The sequence below is a fragment of the Budorcas taxicolor genome, chromosome 6 (genome assembly GCF_023091745.1).
Source record: "Budorcas taxicolor isolate Tak-1 chromosome 6, Takin1.1, whole genome shotgun sequence".
Classification (NCBI taxonomy): Eukaryota; Metazoa; Chordata; class Mammalia; order Artiodactyla; family Bovidae; genus Budorcas; species Budorcas taxicolor.
In genome coordinates this window covers 100,472,356-100,491,776 of record NC_068915.1, presented here as the reverse complement: position 1 = coordinate 100,491,776, position 19,421 = coordinate 100,472,356, and the positions used below count along the sequence as shown (strand labels likewise).

General features: G+C 40.6%; 1 protein-coding gene across 1 annotated transcript in view; it reads right to left on the bottom strand.

The window, feature by feature from the left end:
• The window catches only part of ARHGAP24 (Rho GTPase activating protein 24), a 466,342-nt gene that overhangs the window by 282,081 nt on the left and 164,840 nt on the right, over positions 1 to 19,421 (bottom strand). The window contains exon 2 of the mRNA XM_052641698.1: positions 19,204 to 19,291. Coding sequence (XP_052497658.1) covers positions 19,204 to 19,291 — 88 coding nt within the window. The remainder of the gene's footprint in view (positions 1 to 19,203; positions 19,292 to 19,421) is intronic.

Here is a 19,421-nt window from a genome sequence, read left to right as displayed (position 1 = left end):
AAAAGACCCTGATGTTGGGAAAGATTGAAGGCAGGAGGAGAAGGGGATGACAGAGGATAAAATGGTTAGATGCATCACTGACTCATGGACATGAGTTTGAGTAAACTCCAGGAGTTGGTGATGGACAGGGAGGCGTGGTGTGCTGCAGTTCATGGGGTCCCAAAGAGTCGGACACAACTGAGCGACTGAACTGAACTGAAAGATAAGATCTGATGTTATTAGGTGAATCTTAGGTCTCATTTAGAAGTAATCTTTGATATTAACTTTGCCCAAAAAATCCTAAAGATTCAAGATTTGCTGGAAAGGTGGGACTCTGATTGTTGATTGCCTCAAAGATGGTGTTTTCTGGAGCTTGAGCCCAAGGTGGTGGTTTATTCACACAGGGCTCAAGTCTTATGTAAAGCAAGCCAAGCTGCTGCTCTGTGAGAGCCATCTTCTTTCCTTTTACTGTGGACTCTTTGCTCTGACCCTTTCAGTATAATTTATTTTACATTGGTGGTAGTTGTCAAGATGATATGCTTTTTCATATGTTTAAAAAGACAACCTAAAGGTGAATATGAATTTGCAAATGCTGTGAAAGTGAGAACATGTAAAAGCTTCAAATTTAAATATTTAAAAATGAGATCTCCAATTAGTTTGAAGAGCAAGGAGATGCTAATACTGCACTTTGAATCAGATGGTGTTTTCAGCCACTGTTAATATACTAAGTCATGATGCCATGATGCCTGGCCTTTCTGCATCATTCGGTCAGTTACCAATAAGCTGACCATATAATGTAACGCACTTCCCATGCACGGTCAGTCCCATCACTAGGAGTACCATCAGTAGTATCATTTAAGCCCTTGAGGCTTTGTGCTCCAGGAAACTAATGAAGTGCTATCTCCCAGGAAGTGAAGGAGACATTCACCTCAAAAGAAGCAGCAATTAAATCCACTGGGGTCCATGGATTAACAGCAAAGCGGGAACAGAATGGGTAGGTTTAACACTTGGTTGTTAGGTCATATTGGCCAAGGACAGGAGTCATTTGTGACAGATCTAGATTTTCAGCATTTTGAGAGGGAGTGGAACACAACTGCATTCCACTGTTTACACAGGCACACAGATCATCCCATTCTTTTTTCACTGACTTCTTTTGCACAATTTGAGTTTTACACATCATATCAACTAGAGGAGACATTGATAGAGGATGGTGTTATTAAGACTTCTCACTGGATTACAACACATTAGAAATAAGGAGGTGCCTCTAAAGAGAAGAGGGCTGAGGACAAGTCAGACATGCATATGATGGAAAGATTAATGGGACCAAATGATGCTCACTGGGTGACCACAATTTGCAGACACTGACATCCACAGTCTCATCTGGTAAGTCCATGGGGCAATGTCTATTTCACTGATGAGGAAATGGACGCACAGCAATTAGAGAACTTGTCTAAGACACAGAGTAGAAGTCTCATTTCACCCACCTATTAGTTCTGTGAACTCTGGACTGCTTCACAAATGGGTTTAATCAGTGTTTTCCAGAGGGTTCAGTGGAACTCCATCACTAAAGGGATGTTTTCTGGGATGACAAACCATGACTGCTTGAGAATAAGAACTTGCTACATAACATCTGGCTCATAGTTGATTCTTACTAATGTTTGTTGAACTAACCAAACCTTGAGTGTGAAATGAGTAACAGAATTAGTGTTATACTCAAGGCTCCTGATGATCAATTCCAGAACCTACCCATTTCTAGATTATACCGACTTCCTATATCTCCCTTCCCTCTTCTTTCTCACCCTTTCTTCTGAGTTCTTCTCTCCCTCTCTCCCTTCTTTTCTTCCACAAATATTTGTTGAATGGCCACGATGTGTTGGGTAGTTTGCTATGTGCTAGAGATAATGAGCCAAAATACAGAGATCTAGTTTCATGCAATTTACATTTTTGTGAGGACACTTACATTTTAATGAGCAAAAAACCCAAAGATATAGCTCTCATGAAACTGACATTTTTTGTGTTAATAAATCACTCATATTATTTATGTAAGAAAAATGGGTCATGGGTCTTCAGTCATGAGTTAAGAAAGACTGGGATAGAGAATCAAGCTCAGGGATAGCTGAAGAAGATAACTGATTAGGCACTATCTGAGAATTGAGTAGGAGTTAGCTCAGGAATCTTGGAATGATGGGAAGGCTAATTTTTTAAAAATAGAACAGCATAGAAACTCTCTGCGGCTAGAGTGAAGCATGACACATTTGAGAAAGTGGAAGAAAACCAATGTGGTTAGAGGCCAGAGGGCAAGAAAGAGACGAAATACACTGGATGGTCTGTGTGGAGGCCTAATTAATGCTTTTGAACTGTGGTGTTGGAGACGACTCTTGAGAGTCCCTTGGACTGCAAGGAGATCCAACCAGTCCATCCTAAAGGAGAGCAGTCTTGAATGTTCGTTGGAAGGACTGATATTGAAGCTGAAACTCCAATATTTTGGCCACCTGATTGGAAGAACTGACTCACTGGAAAAGACCCTAATGCTGGGAAAGATTGAAGGCAGGAGGGGAAGGGGACGGCAGAGGATGAGATGGTTGGATGACGTCACCGACTCAATGGACATGAGTTTGAGTAAACTCCAGGAATTGGTGATGGACAGGGAGGCCTGGAGTGCTGTAGTCCATGGGGTCGCAAAGAGTCAGACATGACTGAATGACTGAACTGAACTGAACTGATGGGCTGTGATATGGTTATTAAATAAGAGATAACTTGATTGGATTTGAATATCAAAATCATCACTCTGTATAAGGGACCTCTGTACTTTCTGCACAATTTTTGTTTTTAATAAATCTAAAACTTCTCTAAAGAATAAACTTTATTTTAAAATATCACCCTGGCTACACTGTATGGAATAAAACAGAATGACAGGAAGAGTGGAGTCTCCTAGCTCTCCTCTGAGTGAGCTAGGAGAAAATTAGAGATCTCTGAGACATAGATGAACAGACACAGAGCCCAAGGTTCCTCTTCCATGAAAAGGTTACGCAGACAAGGAAGAACAAGCAGTGGTGACTGAGAAGACAAGGGCAGTGAAGTAGGAAGAAAACCAGGAAAGTGTGGCCCTGAAGCCAAGTGAAGAATGTGTGTCAAGAGAGAGGTCGTGATTGATTATGTCAAGTGGTCTTATCAGCAATTTTTATTATGAGACCTGAAACGTAATTGTTGCATTTAAGAAAATTAGGGCCCTGTTAATGACAATAATAAGAAAAAGTCAAGTGAAGTCGGTTGGGGGACAAATGGATTGGGCCAAAGAGAGGAACTGGAGAGAGTGTAGTAAAGAATACAGAGCAGTTTTATTGCAAAAAGAAACGAAATATATGATGTAGTGGGAGGAGTGTGGCCAAGAGGTTTTTTTTTTTTTTTTTAATCAGAGGACTAATAACATGATTGTATGCTCATATTTTTAAAACTTTAGTATGCATATGATTAACTGGCTTTTTAAAATAAAAATGCCAGTTCCCAGGCTACCCCTGTGAGCCCATGGGACTAATTCAATTTAGAGGACAAAGTTACATAACAAGATGCAAACAGTACAATCAGTAGATTAAGAGAGGCTCCTGAAAAGGTGAGAGTGGGTGGAATTCAATGACAGATGCTAGATTGGATTTAGGGAGGAAAAGAGACCAGTGCTCTGCTGTAACAGAGGGGAAGAAGATCAAATGGCAGATGTAAGCAGTTTTGTATATTTAGTATCAGGAAATTGAGGTAATTTCCATAAAATTAAGTTGGCAATAAGGTTCTCCGTGGGAGGGAGAGGCTATACAAAGAAAAATATAAAATAAATCATCTCTTCAAATGAGATTTGATTTGCACCAGTTATAGCCATATGGGAATGAGCTGTCCCTCAATCAAAGAACCCATTATGACAGATCAGAGCCCCTGCATTCGAGCCAAAGAGCCCTGAAGCACAGATCTGGCATCATCTCCCCTGTGATTCCTGTAAGCCAGTGACACATCAGAAGTAGTGAGTCATGAGAAAGACAGTGCGATTGGTGCTGGAGAAGCGAACCCTACCTCGTGGCATGCCCCTGCACTAATCATTTTCCAGAAGCCTTAATTGCCTGCCTTGATACTGTTTGCTGCTCTACACCCTGAGTGACAAGTTAGTAACTCACTGCGGAAGGCTTGAGCAACCAGATGAGATCGATCGAGGGTTTCTTTGGCTTTCTCCCCTGACTAGACACATCACAGTAGTACGTAATGCATTCGTGTACCACTTTTGGAAAGGAGTTTGCTCCCAAATAAAATTGAACCTGGACTTTAAAAAAAAAGCCCAAAGACACTGACTACTAACAATGACACAGGGCTACATGCCTGGTCGATTTCCTTTAGGCAAAGTGATAAAAGCAAAGGACAACAACAAAAACAAGCCATGGAACAAAATTAAGAAGTTTAAATCCAAGGACAATTTGCAGGAAAGACTAGCTAGATATAAAATATCAGCTCTTTCTCTGGGCAGCCTCCATTTCTTTTTCACACGTAGTTTTGTTAATACTTTGGCTGATAAATCACTCAGGTTTTCCAACCTTTATGAAAGAGATGAATGGAATTCTGAATTGTGACCTGGTGTTCTGAATGGTGTACAAACAGCAAGGCTTGAATTTGTGCTTATTCCCTTGAAGAATATGGCTCAAATAGTAAATGTGAGAGTTTGCCCCATAAAAAGAGAGGCCTCTGGAAGAACAGTAATATCTCACCTTTTTTACTCTGTCATGATGTGAGTTGTGCTCTTCCAAAATACAGACGTTGGAGATCTAACCTCTAGCACCTCAGAATCTGACCCTATTTGGAAAGAGGGTTTTAAAGAGGTGTTTAAGTTAAAATTAGATCATTAGAGGAGGCTCTAATCCAGTATTGTGCTGTGCTTAGTTGCTTAGTCCTGTTAGACTCTTTGCGACCTCATGGGCTATAGCCCACGAGGCTCCTCTGTCCATGGAATTCTCCAAGCAAGAGTACTGGAGTGGACTGCCATGTACTCCAGGGGATCTTCCCAACCCAGGGATCGAACCTCAGTCTCCTGAATTGCAGGCAGATTCCTTATCATCTGAGCCACCAGGGAATCCCAATTCAATATTACTAGTGTCCTTACAGAAAGAAAAATTAGGACACAGACATACACGCAGGGAAGTGTGTGAAGACAGGGAAAAGGCAGCCATCTACAAGGCAAACAGAGAGGTCTCAGAAGAAATCAGTCTTACTGACACCTTGATCTTGGACTTTTAGCCTCCAGACTGTGAGAAAATAAATTTCTGCTGTTTAAGTCTCCCAGTCTGTGGTCCTTTGTAATGGCAGCCCTAAGCAGAATAATAAGCACTCTCTACTCCTCCGTATTTCTTGTCACAGATACACAAACATGTAGTTTAAAACTACTGCTGGGCTTCCCAGGTGGATCAGTGGTAAAGAATCTGCCTGCAGTGCAGGAGACACAGGAGATGCAGGTCTGATCCCTGGGTCAGGAAGATCCCCTGGTGGAGGATATGGCACCCCACTCCAGTATCCTTGCCTGGAGAATCCCATGGACAGAGGAGCCTGGTGGGCTATAGTCCATGGAGTCACAAAGAGTCATGCACGACTAAGCGACTTAGCAGGCACAAGCATGCATGCACGGCTGTCTGACAGGGAGGTCCGATACCTTCTCTTCCTACCCTGGCCTCCAGGGAGGCCTTCACAGCTTTCTTTGCTCACCTTGTCTTCTCCCCCTATGCATCTCTTCTCCTAGGTCCTAGGTTTCTTCTACTCTCATATATCTAAAGCAAAGAGCTTTGTAGTTACCAAAGTATTTAGCAAATCCCCTGGAATAAATAGCGGTTTTATAACTCCTAGTTGGCTTTACTTCAAGTTACTAGTTTTCTTATTTAGGGTGGAGGGATTTTAGCAGGTAGGACTACACATTTCTGCTGAATCAGGATCTCTCCAGACTTCCACCTGGGCCTTTCTAGGCCTCAGGTCATGGGGCTGTGAAGACGGACAGTTCTCAAGAAAGGAGGCATTTGAAAAACAGACAGGGCCAAGGGACCCACAAATCAATAGACAAAGATAACAATCTTTTTAAAGTCAGGATGCCACCCGGGCCCCAGGATGCAGATGGTCCTTGAGGTTTAACTTTTGGAAACATTCAAGACCAGTTCAGCTCAGTTTTATACTGAAAATCAGAATGAAAAAAAGAAGAAAAATGAAAAAGGCTACCATGGTTCCGTGAGAGTTGGCACAGGACGTGGAGACATGCCGGTTCCATCCTTGCTGCCAGCTTATTTCCCACCCTAATTATCAGCAGCTGCTGTGCAGCACGCTCATCCTGATATGCTGCATTTTCTGTGAGATACTTCTTTCTCAGTCCCACATCACTTCTAACCTACAGTTGTTCTCCTCACTGACAATTGCCTCATTCAGACACACTCCTCTGTGACACAGCTCAAGGAAGCCCTATCGCAGAAAAAGAGGACAAATCCTCTTTTCCTAGTAACAGCCGCTGATGTTCCTTTAGCCCTGAATTGTCTGTTTTCTGAGCTTGATTAGATTGCAAAGGCCTTTATGATTATTGGATAAAAAACGACAGGTGAACACAAACAGCCTGCAAGGACATAATCAAAAGTAGGTCACAGAGAACAACAAAGGGGAAGGGATCACATTTATCCCAGCAGATAACTTGTTCATCAACAGCTTCTATCATTGAAGTACTAAATGACACAATTGGTGTTGAGTAGTTATGAAGGACTGAAGGGAGAGGCAATGCAGATTGCTTTTAAAGAGCAGCGAGTCAGTGAAGTTAATGAACTTCTTCAAGCTCCAGTCTCCTAAGGCATAGAGACAAAGAAAGGTGATGAAATTAAATACCTCAGAGCTGCAAGGCTCTTTTCATTTTAGCTAACCCAATGAAATCCAATGAAATCATTCTCTGAACGATAAAACTGAGGTCTAGTCTATTCAATAATTCAGCGAACATACATTGAGCATATACTACAAGTGAAGTAAGTCATAAAGAAGAAAACAAATATTGTTTGTCTTTTTAATGCATATATATGAAATCTAGAAAAATGGTACAGATGAACCTATGTCTCAGGGCCGAAATAGAGACTCAGACATAGAGACTGGACATGTGGAGGAGAAGGGGAGGGTGGGGCAAATTGGGATGGTAGCATTGACATATATACACCACTATGTGTAAAATAGATAGCAAGTGGGAAGCTGGCGCGTAATCCAGGGAGCTCAGCTCAGTGCTCTGTGATGGCCTAGAGCGGTGGGATGGGGCTGGGGAGGTCCAAGAGGGGGCGGGTATATGTATACATACAGGTCATTCACTTTGTTATAAGGCAGAAACTAAAGCAACATTATAAAGTAATTATACTCCACTTAAAAAAATTAACAATAGTTATATTTTTTAAAAGTATCACATCTGATGGAGAAGGAAGAGACTACAGATAACACAAGAAACATGAGTCACATGGAGAGAAGGAAATGCAGATTATACTAACGCTGAAATCCCTAACCTCATTTCTTCATCTGTCGTCCTTATTTTTCCTAATTCTGGGATATCTGGCTCTGTGGGAGCTAGTATGTGTGTGTTCAGTTGCTCGGTCGTGTCCAACTTTTTGTGACCCGATGGACTGCAGCCTGCCAGGCTCCTTGGGATTTCCCAGGCAAGGAGAGTGGAAGGGGTTGCCATTTTCTTCTCCAGGGGATTTTCCTGACCCAGGGATCAAATCCGTGTATTTTTGTAGCTCCTGCATTGGCAGACAGGTTCTTTACCACTGAACCACCTGGGAGGCCCTAAAATAAATCTATTCATATTCTCATTAGTACAAGAAAGCTGCAGCATGTGGTGGTTTTGTGGGCTCAGATGAGTATGAAGCCCAGTTCTAGCATTTATTAGGAATGTGAATTTGTACCACTGTCGACCAGTGGAGGGGATGACATCTATCACAATTGTATTTATATTAAATGAACTGTTGTATTTAAAACCTGACATACATGAGTACAGGGACTGATTCATAATTCAGTAAACATGAGCTCTAAAAATTATGGAAGTGTTTCTCACACTGACGTTAAAGGGAAACTGGTGGGATAGTAGTAGAGATATGCTCATAAATGAGAGGTAGGGATAATGGCACCCCACTCCAGTATTCTTGCCTGGAAAATCCCATGGATGGAGGAGCCTGGTGGGCTGCAGTCCATGGGGTCGCTAAGAGTCAGACATGACTGAGTGACTTCACGTTCACTTTTCACTTTCATGCATTGGAGAAGGAAATGGCAACCCACTCCAGTGTTCTTGCCTGGAGAATCCCAGGGATGGGAGAGCCTGGTGGGCTGCCGTCTATGGGGTCGCACAGAGTCGGACACGATTGAAGTAACTTAGCAGCAGCAGGGATGAAAACAAACAGGGCCCTGTGGGGCTTCTAGGCACAGAGGTCTTTTTTGTCCTTCATTTCTTATAGGCAAGATTCTAGCCTCCACAGCCTTCCTTGAATTCCAAAAGGGTAAATTAAAACAATCAAACAAACCCTGGCTAATCAAGGGAGGGACAGCCAAGAAACCACCTAGGGCAAGATTAAACAAACCAGAGAGGCTCATCAAGATTAGGAGACCCATATTCAGAGACCTAAAATATGACCAAACACTTTGCAGCCCTATGGACTGCAGTATGCCAGGCTTCCCTGTCCTTTACTATCCCCTGGAGCTTGTTCAAATCCATGTCTGTTGAGTCAATGATGCCATCCAACCATTTCATCCTCTGCTGTCCTCCTGCCTTCAATCTTTCCCAGCATCAGGGTCCTTGACAATGAGTTGTCTCTTCACATCAGGTAACCAAAGTATTGGAGCTTCTGTTTCAGCATCAGTCATTCTAACAAATATGAAGGATTGATTTCTTCCAGGATTGACAAGGGCTTCCCTGATAACTCAGTTGGTAAAGAATCTGTGTACAGTTCAGGAAACATTGGTTCAATTCCTGGGTCGGGAAGACCCTCTGGAGAAGGGATAGGCTACCCATTCCAGTATTCTTGCCTAGAGAATCCCCAAGGACAAAGGAGCCTGGTGGGCTACAGGCCATGGGTCACAGAGTTGGACACAAGTGAGGACTAAGCACAGCACACACACTTAGAGCTTTAATATGCTAATGTACATTGGGAAGAGGAGAGTTTAGGAGAAACATCAAGTTTATTTCATCTTTCAAGGGATGCTTCTATCTCAGAATACTAATGAATATCATCCCAAATGTGTGTGGACTGAACAAAGTGTGGGGAATGTTTTTCATGCTGCTGCTGCTAAGTCACTTCAGCTGTGTCCAACTCTGTGTGACCTCATAGACGGCAGCCCGCCAGGCTCCCCCATCCCTGGGACTCTCCAGGCAAGAACATTGGAGTGGGTTGCCATTTCCTTCTCCAACGCATACAAGTGAAAAGTGAAAGGGAAGTCGCTCAGTCATGTCTGACTCTTAGCGACCCCATGGACTGCAGCCTACCAGGATCCTCCGTCCATGGGATTTTCCAGGCAAGAGTAGTGGAGTGGGGTGCCATTGCCTTCTCCCCAATCTCCTATTAATGGTATTCATTGCTTCAAAAGCACATCACAGATTTCAGCTCTGATCAGATCGTAGAGTTCTGAAGGACCTAAGACAGAATTTAAAGTGAGAATGTCAGTTTGGTCACTAAAACGTTTTGGATTCATCATGATTGGTGGGAGGAGAAAAAAGACATTATTCCAAGATGGAGCTTCTAACTATACATATTGGCAAAAAGCTCCCAGATCATAATGTTGAAGCAGTGGCTAATGCCATGGCCTGGGGAGGCAGGCTGTCTCAGAGTTCTAATTTTGGCTCTGGTGGCACCAGTGGGGATTAGTGATTTATAACAGTATCTTCCTGCTCCTTTTCATAGATTTGCTGTTTTTAATCTAGCACAAGAGTTGGCTAGTTATGGCCCATGGGCCAAATCTGGCTCACTGTCTACATTTTTAACTGATTAGAGAGCAAAAATCCAAAGAAGATAACATTTGATATTTGAAAATTATATAAAATCCAAATTTCGGTATTCATTCTGCTGTGCAAAGACTTTCTCTAGTTTTGGTGATCTAGTTGCCAGGCCAGGCCTTCTCATCAAGGGTTTTATGGAGCACATGCTTTAGGTAAGTGGGCTCAGTTGCCTCACATGGGGAAATCTTCCTGGACCAGGGACTGAACAGGTGTCCTTTGCATTGCAAGGCAAATGCTTAACCATTGGACCACCAGGGAAGCCCAATAAAGTTTTGTTGGAACACAGCCATACCATTTGTTTATGCTACAGTGACAGAGTTGAATGGTTGTAACAGAAACTTTATGGCCAGCAAAGCCTAAAATACTTGTTTTCTTGTTCTTTCTGGAAACGTTTTTTGACCCTTGAAGTAGGATATAAAATGAATGATAGAATTAAATGTGAGTAGGTCAACATGTCTACAAACACTGTCAGACAATCCTCCTCATATGGACACTTCTCATAAGTGGATCTTAAGATCGGTTTATAAAGTGCTCCAAATGTCTTTTGGTTGACAGGGGAGTAGCTGGAATATCAAGAAATTACAAACATTTAAAAATGCCCCTTGTGTTATTTTAATGACCTCTTTTAAATGTATATTTTAAAGCATTCTAAGTCGGAAGGGAATTTTAGAAGTAAACGTCTCAAATACTTTTTTTTTAATAGAAGAATAGACAGTAGTTAAAGCATGCTGATTTTCAATGCATTTATTTAAGTCATGTTCAGAACTACTTGTGTATATAGAAATATGTTTTCATACCATAAACAGTTCCTACTCACATTCTTAAAATGATTTGCACACATTAACCAAGCAAAGGGAAAAAAAAAATACAAGCTTCAGGGCTGCCTACAGACTTAGGCAGACAAAAAAAGAGATTGTCATATTTGCCTTTGGGTAACAAATTCAATTACATGGATTTCAACTTACAGTACTAACACAAAAGGGATAAAATAAAGGGAGTATTGTAAATTAAATGCCTTAGCAGCATATTTAACCAGTAATCAAGAAAATAACCAATTTCTATACTAAAATACTATTAAAACATCTCCACATTTTCATATAAAGTAGATGCCAAATACTGGTTTACATTTAGAATGATGGCAAATTAATTTATCCAATAGCATTATTTGATCACCCTAGAAGGAGCTGCAAAACAGATATGGATGAAAACCTTTCCTCACTGATGTCACATAATTATCTCAAAAACTTAAAAAAACAGCTACACTTTTTTCTTTCTCAGAGACACCCATGGATATCTCTCAGAATTATGTATTTCTCAAATGGCCATTGCACAGCTATACAGCAGAGCTGCACTGACGACCTAAATAGTTCAAGTTTTGGTGAATTAAAAATTTTATAGCCTCCAGAGCCATGAAATATTCTATCTAGAAAGTTTTTTTTTTTTTTTTTTTTTGGTAAATATATAAAATAGGTCTGTTAGAGCTATACCATCATAGAACCAGAGCGGGAAAAACTCACAAGTGAATCAGGGTGGTAAAAGTGAAAAACTGATACTACCACACCTTTGTACCCTACATAGTTACAAATAATAGGAAAATAAATGTCATGTTTATGGAATACGTGTCTAGATGAAATAGATGATGAATAGGAACATAGAGACAAATACCTAAACATAGAGACAGAGATAAAGATCAATAACATCTCAGGTCCCTAAATTCAAGGTACAGCTCTAAAGCTGGAATCCACATTGGGTTTCAGGGACTCTCTGAAGCCCCCTAAAGTGTTTGCAACTGTGGTAGGTAAACACGTTTTTGGTTTTTTTGTTTTGTTTTTTTAGCAAGAAGATTCATAATTCATCTATTGGACTCTCTAGGCATCTATATTTTCTAACTTTTCAGTTAGCCCCTGAAAATCCTTCTGGAAAAGAGTTAAAATGGAAATATTTTTCTTTAAAATTTACATAAGTAGTATGTAATTATCTAAGGATATTTAATAATTAATATATTCCTGGCTAAAGGTGAGATTAAATGATACCTTCTCCTTTGTTGAAGGATTAATTTCATTCCCAGGCAGATAAAAATCACTTCAAATTACCCTTCCAATTTTCTCTTTTTTTCTTTGTTCCCATAGTTGCCTCTTCATCTTTCACCCCCACTTTCTCCTGTGTTCACCTCTTCTTTTTTCTTTCCGTGGGAAGGACGAAGAGAGGAAACCTCCAAGTTTTAGTCATTATTGATTTGGAGCACTGGGCTGAGATTGGGCTTTGGAAATCTGCAATATTGGTAATTGCCCTGAAAACTTGTAATGAGTCTCTGCTTGGACAACACTGTGCAGGTCACTGGACTGATTCCCAATAAAGGAACAGTATTAGGGTCTGCTTATCAGCGGCTAGACTGTGAATGATACGTTGGCCAGGGTGTGGAGGGGTCTAGTGAAGAAGTGAGAACAATTTCAGCAGTCTGAGTTCTGTCATGAACGGTATTGAATCCCAGTGCACAACAATTTTCTGAAGGAAAAAAATTACAGGTTCAGATTTTTCCTTTGATACAGTTATTCATATACATGAAAGTGCACTGCAGATGTGTGGTTTCCTTCCCTCTTTTTCATGAGAGTAGAATTGTGGCCTTCTACCTTTAAGTCAACATCTTTACCCAAGATGCTCCTTGGAAGAAAAGCTATGACCAACCTAGACAGTGTATTAAAAAGCAGAGACATCACTTTCCCAACAAAGGTCCATATAGTTAAAGCTATGGTCTTTCCAGTATTATGTATGGCTATGAGAGCTGGATCATAACAAAGGCTGAGCACCGAAGAATGGATGCTTTCGAACTGTGGTGCTGGAGAAGGCTCTTGAGAGTTACTTGGACAGCAAGAAGATCAAGTCAGTCAATCCTAAAGGACATCAACCCTGAATATTCACTGGAATGTTTGATGCTGAAGCTGAAGCTCCAAAACTTCGGCTACCTGATGCAAAGAGTCAACTCATTGGAAAAGACATTGATGCTGGGAAAGACTGAGGGCAAGAGGAAAAGGCGGCGATAGAGGATGAGATGGTTGGATAGCATCACTGACTCAATGGACTTAAGTTTGAGCAAACTCATGGAGATAGTGAAGGACAGGGAAGCCTGGTGTGCTGCAGTTCATAGGGTCGCAAAGAGTCGGATATGACTTAGCGACTGAAAAACCACAACAAAAACACTTTTCTGATAGGCTTACAGATATAAATAGTTGCCTGTAAATGAAAAAACCTATTCTTACTTCAAGTGCCCAAATTCTCATCCTTAAGCTAAGAGATACAAGTCTATCCACTTCACTGACTACTAATAAAAAGAGTTCACAAGTTCATTATTTCAAAAACTAGGCTCCAGCCTCTAAATACTCTATCTCATATGTTAAGCCAGAATATATATGTATATACATAAAGTCAGTAATAAATTTTATATATATATACACACACACACACACACACACACACATACATACATTTACTAGCTAGTGTTAGTTATTTGACCTTGATCAAACTACTTCTCTGTTCCTGTTTCTTGATCTGGAAATGGATATAATAATAGAGTTGAGGATTAAACAATAATGTAGTGAGGGTTAATTGATACATTTAAAAAGTGTGCAATAAAAAAAGAAGGGCAAAACAAACCAAAATATAAAAGCCTGTAACATCGTCTTGGATACAGAAAGCTGGATACAAGTAAAGCTATATAGATACTGTAACGGATTGTGTGACGCTTTGTCTAGTTTCTAGAGGTTGTTATATTGGCTGGTGTGGCTCACAGAGACCCTCATAGAAACTTCTCTCCATTGTAATGCAGAACTGCTTCACCTGGGTTTATTTGTCTCATCTCCTCGCAGTGATTGACTTTATTAGCTGATGCCAGGAAACAAAGGCTTGGAAACTCAGGTTAAGGTTAGAGCAACTCTAAGAAGTGTCCAAGCTCCAGAGCTCCCCACAGCATCAGCTGAGACTTCAGGTGTCATGGTGCAGCAGGCCAGCTGCTGCTTCTGCCTGACCCTGCCTTCCTCACTTCCTTGGAGATGGAGTATCTCCAGAGAGAACCCTCAGTAAATGTCCCAACATAACTGTTCATCTGTGCGTTTATTTGGAATTCAATGTAAGATTACAGACGGACAAAAAGTTATCTTTCCATTATCCTGAAATTGCTAAAATCTAAATCTGAAAAGTGCTAAAATCTTACTTAAAACAAAAATCAGTGGAAGTTATGGCTGGCCACTTCCCTGTAGGAGAAAATGCATTTCAGAGAAGGAACCCAAATGCCATCTCTCTGCCCCTGACTGTTACCAGAGAAAGACTAGAAAAGAGGACATGCCACTTGGATATAACAGTGTTCAAGACCAACACGATTTTTTTTTTTTTTTTTTGAGGAGAAAGGAAAGAATTTCTCTCAACCATCAGAACAAGTCAGGGAAGCACAAGCGAGTAGGTCATTAGTTTTGAAGCTAGAACTGTCACCCAGCCCTTCCCCAAGTTGAAGACTTTCATGAGGCATGAAACCGCTGAACTGCTGGGCATGAAGCTCATGCTTCATGGGGAATGGGGTGAGATGGCAGTACTGAGGGAAACAGTTTTCATTACCCTTTCTTAGCAGATCAGGATACATGAGTTTCCGGGTCACTGAATAAGCTCAAAGAAAGCAGTTGGCCTTTAAGCCATTTTGTTGCTATGCCACCAGGACCATGCTCAAGGCAGAGGCTCCTACCACATGGTGTGCCTTTCCAGTTCTGGGGACATTACATGATCTACAAATGCATCAGACAATAGAGGCAGCTTTTGAAGCGGGATGCAACAGCGTTTAGGGTTTCCCAGGTGATGCTGGTGGTAAAGAACCCGCCTGCCAATGCAGGAGACCTAAGGGAAGCAGTTTCCATCCCTGAGTCAGGAAGATCCCCAGGAGAAGGAAATGGCAACCCACTGCAGTATTCTTGCCTGGAGAATCTCATGGACAGAGAAGCCTGGTGGGCTACAGCGCATAGGGTTGCAGAGTCAGAAATGACTGAAGCAACTTAGCATGCAAGTAATAGGCAGTCAGTGTTAAGAGGCGATACCACAGGGGTAGCTTCTCTGGAGGAAGATCTCTATCGTCTTCCATCTTTCTCTTGGTATCATTACCAGAGAGGAAGGCAGAAGAATAAGAAACAGGATCTGAGGAGCTTCCCTCTACTTCAGGCACTAGAGCCCCAAAGAGGTCTTTGCTGCATCAAGAGGTGCAAGGATCCCACAGAGGAGGAAGTAAGCCTTCCACACAGCCAAGGCAAGTAGTTACTGCCAACGATAAACCTATTTCATATGCTTGAGTTTCCTCTGTAAATCTGGTAAATACATACACTTCGTTTCCCCCATAAACCTGGTAAATATATACACTTCAGTAAGTACTTGGCGCCTTGTGTTACACTTCCAGGTGTTAGGGATACAGTAACGAGAAGAAAGCCGTGGTTCTTTAACTAGATAAAGTACCTACTTCCTCGTCTCTTTTTACCTGTCTCTGAATTACTACTCCTTTTTCTCCCTCTGGCAGAATATTCTTCTAAGCAAAGACATCATCATTCCATCAATTACTCTATTTATTTTGTTTGAACATCACAAGGGAAACATGCACAGAACACATTTGGAGAAGCAACGAAACCAACTGCGTTTTCTTTCTTCAAGTACTATACAGGACAGTCTGCCAACATTCCTTGCTCAACCACATTTCCCCAAAGCTTAGCACTTGGCTATAAAAGTTCTCTCCAGCCTACAATTTGGCATGTCTGACAGCAAAGTCTTCAAATTTGCCAATTTGGCTAACGTCTCCTTTTTGAGTAGCAAGCAGATAAATAGGAAGCAATTGGAGCAAAATGCTATAAATCATGACATAATTCAGAGAGACAATTCATTTCATGGGATAGTAGTCTATAAGAAATTAACCCTAAATTATGGTAGTTTTTTTTTTTTTTTCACATAGATTCTTTTTTTCTGCTTTTCTTTTTTTAACTTTACAATACTGTATTGGTTTTGCCATACACTGACATGAATCCACCACGGGTGTACATGAGTTCCCAATTCTGAACCTCACTCCCACCTCCCTCCCCATATCATCTCTCTGGGTCATTCCAGTGCACCAGCCCCAAGCATCCTGTATCCTGTATCGAACCTAGACTGGCAATTCATTTCTTACATGATAGTATACATGTTTCAATGCCATTCTCCCAAATCATCCCACCCTCTCCCTCTCCCACAGAGTCCAAAAGTCTGTTCTATACATCTGTGTCTCTTTTGCTGTCTCGCATATACGGTTATCATTACCATCTTTCTAAATTCCATATATATGTGTTAGTATACTGTATCGGTGTTTTTCTTTCTGGCTTACTTCACTCTGTATAATTGGCTCGGCCTTTTGGCTAAGATCAAGTGTAGTATCTGTTCACATAGATTTTTTATAGAAGTCTAAAATCTGCATAGAAATGCAATACCAAACAAATGTAATTAAATACTATACAAAGACAGGAAACTCTTAATTCTGTTGAAAAATCTTGTTTTTTCTCTCAAGGTTACACATGATTATTATTTAATTCCACAGGACACTTCAGACTAATGCAAAAACAAAAATGAAACAAAGCAAAACTCTGACCTACGTAATATATATCGATAAATTATAAAGGTATAACTTTATAGGTGCTAATGATATATAAATAATATAAATATGCATGTTTTATTTTATATGTATAGATATATATGTGTATATATGTGTGTGTGTGTGTGTACTCACCATTTTATACACACATTCATACACAAATGTGTGTGTATGTATATAGTGCTAGAATATTTGGCAGAGCCTTCTGGAGATATTTGTCATTTTTACTGAAAATCATTACAAGCAGGTATGATTAAAGAATTTAATCCTATTCATTGACTGTAACTTGGATAGTTGGGCTTAAGACATTTGTCCATAAAGACAGAATTGTGCTGGATATGTAAGTATTATTTGCAGGATGAATTTTCAGAAGTGGTGATCGAGAGAATTCCACAGAGAAAGCCAGTGTAGAATAAATATGTGTTATGAGGATCTGCAGACAGGCAGTCCTGCAGAAGATTCTATATAAGACATTGATCACATTTCTCCACTCCTTCCTGTCTCCTGCATTTTCTGACAAATGAAAACACTCTTGCAGCTTTCCAGATTCGCAACATCCAACTGTCACACAATTGAAATAATTAGAAAATAGTATCTTGTCATTCTAACTTACAAAGATAAATCAAATGCCCTGCTATTTTTAAGCAATCTTGATTTTTGCAAAAACTGGTTAAAATCATGTGATACTGATCCCTCCATTCCAATACATGTACAGAAGCATTTGCCTGGAAATTCCATCCTAATGTAGGGGCATACCCAAAAGTTCTGATGACCAAGACTAAGGATACTAGTGCAGCCATTGTATTTTTTCAACGCTTTCTTTAAAGAAGCATTTGGCACAAGTCTCTTGTTACTGCCAAAGATGATTCAGAATTAAACCTAATTTAGAAGCTACTACATATTGCATTAATTATTCAGGAAGCATCTTCTCAAATGAGCTATGGGCATAGTATGTTTATTTCCATAACTACTGCAGCCATCCTGAACTTCCCTGAAAAAGAATTCTTTTTTGAAACTACAGCTTTCAGATTCCACACCACACATTTTTAGACTCCTTAAGCTTTGCTCATCAGAAGCCATTCTGTCTTACGCGTTGCGCGTCAAACACATACCCTAGAACTGCAACCTTGGAAAGGAGTTTTGTGACTTTCTGGGTTTGAAGACACAGCTCTTTCTAGAACAGTGTATGTGAGAACATCTTCACCAGAAAGTGTAATCTCTACACAAATGGGAGACTGCATGAGAAAGTAGACCTTTACTATGATCGGAGATGAAGAATCAAAGCTGCCAGTTTAATACCATGCTCATTTCAATGCTAACAGGCCTAATGTTTGAGAATAAATTGTGAAATTTCCTCTACTGATACTTCAAAGACTTTGCAACATCTGGAATTTGGTTCCATATAGGGTATTTCACTAAGAAGTAAGTATAACAAGATTTTAATAGAGCAAACAAGATTCAGGTTTCCTACAATATGTTTTCCCTGGGGGGAAACAAATAACACAATGCATCTGACTAACCTTTCTGCACTTGAGCTGCATTAATTAACATTTAGTCATGGATTCCACTGTGAGCCAGATGAACTCAGAGCTACAGCTGTTTTCACTGAGGGAGGAAAACATGCTTTTGCATTTTAGATTCCCAGCATTTACAAATCTGGGGAAAATGTTATACTGACTGCCTCTGCACCAGCATTATTGCTATGCATTACATATTAGTCACACAAATAAATTCACACTCACCCTAAGCTGTGATGAAATCCATGTTAATATCACATCAGCTGGGTCAGTCAGAACCAAAGATATAAAAACACATTCCTAACTCCCTTTTTCTTATGGCAAGAGTTAAAGAAGTGGTAAGGAACCGACCAAGGAAGTAGGTCATGACCTTGAAGAAAGTGTTGCTGGGTGACTCAAAGACTTAAGTGCAGATGAGGTATTCTGAGAGGGGTGGATGCAAATGACTAAAAGAAAAAAAAAAAAGTGAATAGATGTTGAAGACTGAAGACATGGAACTCCAGGATCTGATCACTTGGCAGAGATGTCCTCAAATGCTCTAAGCCAAACATGTGGAAGTGGTTGGTTGTGAGCAAAACTGATGTGACTGATCCTTTGTTAGTCATTGAAGGATGGCTTTTGTTCTTTTTTGATTTTATAGCCGAGGCTCCTTAAAGATGAAATTTTGTGAGGGAACCTGACGGTGAATCAGCTGGGCAAGGCATTCTACCTGGAGCACCTGGTCAAATCTTATACTGCAAGAGGACTGCCGAATCACCTTTGTCCCCAGTAGTCCCCATACGAAGGCTGTGTCATGACTTCTGGTCCACTCTGGAGTCTCATGGACAAATGGAAATCCAGTAGTCATGTGGGTAAATGCATGTGTGTAGGTGTGTTCATTTGCACCAGTGTACAAACCTGGACTCATTAGTCTTTGTGTGAATACCAACCAAATTTGACACTTGCCTCTTCAAATGAATGTTCATAGCCATGACTTGAGAAGAATAAAGGCTGTCTGACCTGTCTTTACTAACATGGAACAGCAATTCTTGAATCAAAGCAGAAAAATATCTTACCTGGAACTACTTCGAAAAGAAACTTCCCTGGGCTCTCTTCATTGCAGGGATGTTCAAGCACTTTATTTCCAGGCAGGAAAATTGTACCCTGTGAACACAAATGTCCTAAATATCAACATCATCAGATGGCAAATATCATCATCAGTGAACATCCAAGGTGTGTCTGTAACCCAGTATTCAGTGATATGCATCTGACTCATTTATATTCCCAGCTAATC